Source organism: Gambusia affinis, linkage group LG10, assembly GCF_019740435.1.
Source record: "Gambusia affinis linkage group LG10, SWU_Gaff_1.0, whole genome shotgun sequence".
Classification (NCBI taxonomy): Eukaryota; Metazoa; Chordata; class Actinopteri; order Cyprinodontiformes; family Poeciliidae; genus Gambusia; species Gambusia affinis.
The window spans coordinates 21,102,841-21,110,305 of NC_057877.1; the positions used below are offsets into that span (position 1 = coordinate 21,102,841).

The following is a 7,465-nucleotide window of genomic DNA, read 5'->3' on the forward strand; positions in this document are numbered from 1 at the left end:
ACAACAAAATTACTAAATCCACTTTTACTTTCAGAAAGACTGAACACAAAAATGGAAGCAGCAGGATGGGTAAAGACAACAATGCATATCTTACCCTGAGACATTCTTACAACATGTGATAATAGAACAATGAAAAAGGTGGCTGCAGCATACAATCGTGGACAGATTAGACAAAATCAATCTCTAACGCCAACGCTGTTTGATGCTCTTCTGCCTCTTTGTTGGAGTTTGCTTAGCTCTGGTAAATTCCAAACCCTTGAACTTGACCAACTTTTTGAGCAGTCACGTCTCACAATCAATTCACATCCAGGGCTGATGCAACAGTCCTAATTAAACAATGTTTGATCATGCTAATGAAAGCCAAAACAGATGACTCCTTCAATAAAGAAGGTGCTCAGAACACCTCCAGATTCCTCAGAAAAACAGTTCCTTCCAAAAGTATTCATAGCCCTTAAACTTGTTAAAAAAAAATTCTGATTTTTTTTTTTTATTAAACAAAAACGTCGGGAAAGTGTGATGTGCCAAAGTGTTCAGTACTTTTTAGTCTATACTTTTATTGCATTTACATACATACATTTCACAGCTCCAATTATAACTATTATTCTTCATGCTCTCTGCCAACTTTTTCATTTCCACAGACTCAAATTGATTTCAACCTGGTTGGAAGTGAAAAGCAGTTTATCTTAACTGAAGCTGGAATCAATTGAAATTTATCTTTATTAATTTTACCCTACCGGTTACTTAGTACAAGAAAGACAAATTCGTTTGCTGAGACAAAGTGGGAGAAAGGGGGACACCTTGTGGACAACAGTCTGAAGCGCACAAACAGTACAAACATGAAATTTAAATATAAGGTGATAATAATAATAATAATAATAATAATAATAATAATAATAATAATAATAATAATAATAATAATAATAATAATCATCATCATAATAATAATAATAATAATAATAATAATAATAATAATAATATAATCATCATATATATATCATATATATATATATATATATATATATATATATATATATATATATATATATATATATATATATATATATATAGAATATTTTCTTTAAGACTTAATTTGTGGGTTTTCAAATTGTGGTGGATAAAATACAGCTGCTATGTCATAAGTCTGTTGAAATTCTCTTATCACATAATCCTTTTCTTAAATTCTTTTACTGCTAAAACTCCAAATGACAAAAAGCAAACAAGCACACCAGACATTTGAAACCCCATCTTAACTGCCTGCAGTTGCAGTTTTTTAGTCCTAAACTGGTTTGGTGTATGATGGAAATATTGTACATTCTGCTGAGAGTCAAGAATTATCTGTTAGTCTTTTCATAATTGATCTCACACAGGGTCTATGCAACTATTCCCATAGCATCAGGCCAGTAGTGGCCATCATGTGACAGGAAATGCAGAATTGTCATTAACAAACCTTTTGTTGAACTTAATACTGGCTGGCTAAAGAAATGGGAGGTAGGGCATTTCAATCAGGTGAATTAGAGCAGGGGCAAACCTTGGATATCTCCCAGGATCTGTGATTGGTTAAACACAGCTTTGGCCATTACCCAGTGATGGAATGATAATGAAGGAGTGTGGGAAGAGTTTTTCTCTTAAATCAAGATTAAATGGTCATTAATTGTCTTCTAAAAGAGATTAAACATTTTGTCTATCTACACTAGAGCTTGTGTTCCTGAACTTTTCTTAGTTTAATTTGCCACTAAACATTCATATGCCCCATTTTCTTTAAACACTTAAAAAACAACTTTCTATAGATGATCTGCAATCGTAAGGCGTCATAATAAAACTAATTATAGAACATTAATTCATTTCTTTGCATGTGGCAATACAGTTTTATTGTTTTGTGTAAAAACCTTGAAGCATAGGCTAATGTTTTGTCTGTTTTTTTCAGCAAAGCACTGTCAGATGACTTGTGTGGGATCTGGAACGAGATAAAACAAAAAAAAGAGTCCTGACATAGATCTCAATATTGCAGTGGTCATCAATTGATCTCATTGCAGTTTGATGACTTAATGATAAAGTTAAAGATTTTAAAATGATTTTACTTATGTAAAACAACTTATTGATAATTGACCTCACTTGCAAGCAACATGTATGTATATATATATATATATATATATATATATATATATATATATATATATATATATATATATATATATATATATATATATATATATATATATATATATATATATTTCATATGACTACTTATTTAGACTTATTTAGGCTTAGCATTTTGTTTAATTTTGCAAAAATTCTTTTCCACCTTCACCTCTTTGAATGCAACTGTGCTCAGAAGCAATAATTTAGCTTGAAAGCTGCATTTGAACTGTGAAAACATAAATCAAGTATTTCACATTATCAGAAAAAAAATATTCAATGTAAAACATGCTTTAATCAAAGAATTACTGAAATGCATCATGTTACAATAATTACTAATAAGTCAGGTTAATGCCATCCTACTTTTTAGTAACAGTTCTTTATACCAGTTTCAAGTAATTCCATCAAAATATAAAAGGTGTAACATGGGAAAATATACAAAGATGAATCCAGATAATCAGAGCAGGGGACTGCGCAAACCAAGATTGTGTCTTCTAGCACCAGGACAGGAGCTAGCAGTTGGGGCTGATCTGGGAGTGGCAGGCTCGAACACAACTCTGCCAAGAAGGCCTTTTGGGTTGGAAACAGTGATGTCTGAGGCTTGCATGACAGAGTGCACATGCTCATGGTGGTGCAGGTGTGTGTGGTTGTGGTGATGTTGCTCTGGGTGCCCACTAACTGCTTTAGCATGAGCCTGCTCCTCCACAGTGGCTGCCTACAGAAAGAAGAATAAAAGAATAATAGTTGCACAATTGAACATCTACAAATATTGAAGACAAGTAACTAACAGACTTCCTCATTTCTGGGGTTTGAACATTTTATTAAAATTTTCTTATTCATGGTGGTTTAAGAGTGAGGGGTGGGGGTGAGATCTCATCTCTTTCTTTTAAGTAGTAGCAGAGATACTTCGGTATTTTGTAAACTTTTGGAAGTTTACAAAATGCTAGGGAAAATTTTTGAATCATTTTTTTATTCAATAGCTAATAGCTAACATTTTTGTTGACCATAAAAATGATCAAAGAAAATACCTGTGGTTCATAAATTTCACATTTCACCTCAACAGATTCTGCTTTCTGAAAGGAGCTGGCGTCTTTTCCAACAGGGTTCATGTTTTTAAACGCCTCCTCATGAGTCATGTGTGAACCAGTACAGAACCCCCTGTGCTAAAAGAGAAGTTAAGAATAGTTAGCATGTTATTTTTTATTAATCAATTGTCTATATTCACATATTCTAGCAAAATTACACCGTAAGGTAAATGTACACTACATCCAATTTTTAGAATTTGTTTGGTCCTAACTGATTTGTTTTTGACCGAGCTGTATATTTCTGAAGGCAGAGGAGCTTGATTTTTTTCACAATTACCTGCATCATACTCACATAAAGAAATCAATGTGACACTAAAAATATAGATTTTTTCAGATTAGACTAAAGAAGATCAGAAGGTTTGACACGTTAGAAGAAAAATACAAAGAAATAATTCAGATCTTTCAATGGTGTAAGAACATGCTTTTTGCAAGCCTGATATTTCTGTTTAAAATATTATTTTTCTCGAGAATAGTGGGGTTTTATTGTCTGAAAGCCATAATAATAAAAATGAAAAGATATAATGTGTTACAGAGAAAACACAACATATGATGTGGATCCCAGGAAGAAGACTTCTGTGGCAGAGACTAACGGGGATCCTTAAATAAACAAATAAACAAACAAATAGAACAAAAAACAGACTACTAAAACAAGAAGCAAAAGTTGAAGTCAAACAACCTAATGAACAGAACAAAACCAACAAAGTTACACTTTTTTTTAACTCATGACAAAATGAGGAATGACTAAAGACTTTTCTAATTGCCACATGTCTGTATAGGATTGTGAACAGACTGAAATTAAGATTTAGAAATTTGGAAATGATTAAAACAGCTAAATGGCAATGTTTACATCTGTTACTCACTGCAAACTGACAGTTCATTGGAGGGCAGTGGGTCAGCTCACTGAAATCAGTTTCTTTTGAACACTCCGTTTCCAGAACAGTGAACTCTACAAAGTAAGACGGTCCAACAACCCACTGACAAAACACACAAAAGCATAGTACATACAGTATTAAATTGACATTCATAATATTTTTACTGACACAATCATATAAAATTTAAAAAAATGGGGAATCAATTTTACAATTATATTTTATTGTTTGGCCTCCCAAAATACATTTAATTTTGAGGTTTAAACAATATATAATGCAAAAAGTTTTAAGGGTAAGGATATTTCTCAAAGAAACTTGGCCTGGATCTGAAGTTTGGTAAGGTCCATGCTCTTGTTTTTACCTGTAAGCTGGCTTTTGTAATATTTTCTAGAGTGAAGTAGTTGACAAGATGGCTTTCCTTATTAAACTTCTGCAAAGCGAGCTTAGCGGTCTCCTTGATTACTGGTTCATTCAAGTTGTCAGCCGTAGGGCAATCGGGACACACATGCACAACTGCAGTAGCTGCAACTAAACAAGGATTAAAGGTGCAAAGTCAAAGAAACGTAGCAAAAGATACCAAATGCACCACAATGATAGGAACTCAAGTCTGAAAGTTTAATTTGATTTCTCTTCTCTGAAACACAAAACATGAATGAATTCAACACAAGAAAAAAGAAAGCTAAAACCTAAAATATTAATTGCCACAATCCTGCATTGCAAATTCATGTTTTTGATCAGTGGTTGCAACATTATGGTGAGCTTACACTTCTGTTGCTACAACTGTTAACTCACAAACGTTTTGCACACACAGCGGTGTTATGAAGAAATTCTGTCAAACTTTGCAATTTCTGCTTGACAGTTGCAAAGTAAATGCAGTGGGCAGAAAGAAAAAAAAATCAGAAATATTTCCTATTATCATTCAGAGAAGGAAAAATAAAAGCAACACAGAAATGACCGAAAGATGCTAAAAGTAAACAGTAAAATCACTGTCTGTGGGAATGCAAAAATATTTTACTAAAATTATAAACTAAATCAGATAAACCAATGCAAAAATAAACATTTATTCCTATTAACAATAAAGGGGAAAAAATGGCAAAAGGCATGTTTCATGTTCTGCTCACTTACCTTGCTCTTCTAATAGTTAGTTTGCCTCGACAAACTCGGACAGTAAAACTGATTCTGATTCTTTTCATTCATTTCAATGCAATCAATAGAATCATGGATCATAAAAGAATCACACATGTTTAGATTCTTATTTTAATTATTTTTCTCATGGTCATTTCACCCACCTTCTCGCAGGGCACAAGAGTAACTCTCAAGTCTGACCTTAGCATCAACTTGAACAGATACCTGACACTCTCCATATACCTGAAGGAAGCAAATATAGTTATGTACTTTGTGTGAAGATGACTAACAGGGACACATTCCAGAATTGTGCAACAGTTTTTAGATTAATTAAATGAAAATAAATTAAATTTAATTATTATTATTATTATTATTATTATTATTATTATTATTATTATTATTATTATTATTATTATTATTATTATTATTATTATTATATAGCAACTCAGTTTACATACACTGTAAAAAAAAAAAAAACTGTTAATGGTAAAATAAATGGGCATCTGTGGTTGCCAGAATTTTACTGTATCTACAGTATATGGTGAAATTCTGGTAACTACACCTGACAGTATTTTACCATAAACTACAGATTTTTTTTTCTTTTTACAGCATATGTTTTTGAATTTGTTCTTGATTAAGGCAGTTTTAGGGATACGTAGAATCAAATCAACCAAAATAATAGAAAAAAAATAATTTGAAATAGCTGAATTTTAATTGCATTTCTAGGTATAACAATTGGAAAAAAAATCATTTTTGAATAGCTGGACTGTCTCACAATCAATAACAGATAACATAAAACAAATTGAATTTGAGGACAAATGCTAATGAGCACATTAAAAAAATCAAAACACACCAGTGTTGGATTTTTTATGTTTTTTTTTTAGTGTGTATGTCAGCTGTAAATTTACTGAAGTATAACAGAAAATAGTTTTGGACTTACAGGGATATCTCCAAGACCTCTGACGTCACATTGTTTCCATGGTTTTCTGCTGATGCTGTGGCACTTGGTCTCCAGCACATCAATAGTCAAGTTGTAAACTGAACCAGTCTTCTCCTGGGTACAACAATGAGATGTGTATTCTACAATTAAAAACAAAAACGTGAGAGAGAGAAGGACAGAGAGAAGAAAGGGGGGAGAACAAGAGCAGGATGGCTTCATCAAGGACTACCCTTTTTTGGGCGTCCGTTCTACCTATACACTGGTGACAATCTATTAGGAGTATGGTTAATTTAAAAATATAGCAAATTGGAAGGGCAGCCAGGCTAAAAATGTGAATAGTGCCATTAAAAACTCAGAGTATAGTTTCTTCTTCAAGATTCTTTCTTCGAGAACCCAAAATGTTGTCAAAATGCTAACAAAGTTTAACATTGAGACCCCATCTACTGTACATTAATTCTGTGCATGCATGAATATTTTCACCCTAACCTGATTTGATGGGTTGGAGAGATCGTAGAGTCTGTTGAGAGTTAGGATGTATCCATCAGTCCTGTCCTGGTTGATCTGCTGCAGGGCCTCTTCTACCATTCTCTCAACATCAGGGCTGTTACAGCCTTGTGACTCGACTTTGGCCTTCCCATTATGGAAAAGTAATGCCAGCAACAGAACTAGGAAGAATACACTCATGTTCTTCTACATATACACAGTCTCTCTCACACAGGAGCAAACACACAATTGAAAAAAAAAAAATCCTGGTTTTCACAAAGACTGTTCTGCCAGATACAAGAAGGTAAATGCTAGACTTTCACCCCTCCTGCAATGGATGAGCAAACAACTGATTGCATCTATTGCATGAAAGGCCAATGCCTGACTGACTGAGTGGTCATAGTTCAATGGGATATAAATGACTTCATGTCAGTGATTATAAATAAGAGATTCAACTCTGTCATTGAAATAATTGTCAAATACATTACCTCCTTTAATTTTGTCACCTGATACTGATTTACAAGTGATATTTCTCCATAATCTAAAGAAAGAAGGATATAATTTAAAGTTTAGAAAATTTGTCTCTTCCTCGATGCTTTAGCTTCATAACAATGTTTTGCACCTGGAAAAGAAAATACTGTAAATTTTTCCCACAATATAATTACGTTTCAATTGTCTGACAAAAAGTTTAAAAATGGCCGTGGTATTTTAGTACAAAAGGCCTAATTACCAGTTTCATTTCAAATAGTTCTTGCTTGAAATCACCTTCTTACTGAGGTGAACAGCAAAGCTAAAATTATCAGTTGTCAATTCAAAAGTGCAAATTG

General features: G+C 32.9%; 1 protein-coding gene across 3 annotated transcripts; it reads right to left on the bottom strand.

Moving 5' to 3' along the window:
- Positions 1-2,267: 2,267 nt before the first annotated feature.
- Positions 2,268-7,025, bottom strand: LOC122837991 (fetuin-B-like). 3 transcript variants are annotated; one of them, XM_044128241.1, is made up of 7 exons: positions 6,642-7,025; positions 6,156-6,269; positions 5,380-5,458; positions 4,452-4,618; positions 4,082-4,195; positions 3,192-3,299; positions 2,269-2,851 (listed from the first exon to the last, which is right to left on the bottom strand). In XM_044128241.1, exons 1-7 carry the CDS (start codon positions 6,837-6,839, stop codon positions 2,594-2,596), a joined length of 1,038 nt encoding a protein of 345 aa, XP_043984176.1. In that variant the 5' UTR covers positions 6,840-7,025; the 3' UTR covers positions 2,269-2,593. The 3 variants fall into 3 exon arrangements, with proteins under 3 accessions (XP_043984177.1, XP_043984176.1, XP_043984175.1); XM_044128240.1 differs by having other exon boundaries at positions 2,273-2,851; positions 3,165-3,299; XM_044128242.1 differs by lacking the exon at positions 3,192-3,299 and having other exon boundaries at positions 2,268-2,851.
- Positions 7,026-7,465: the final 440 nt, after the last annotated feature.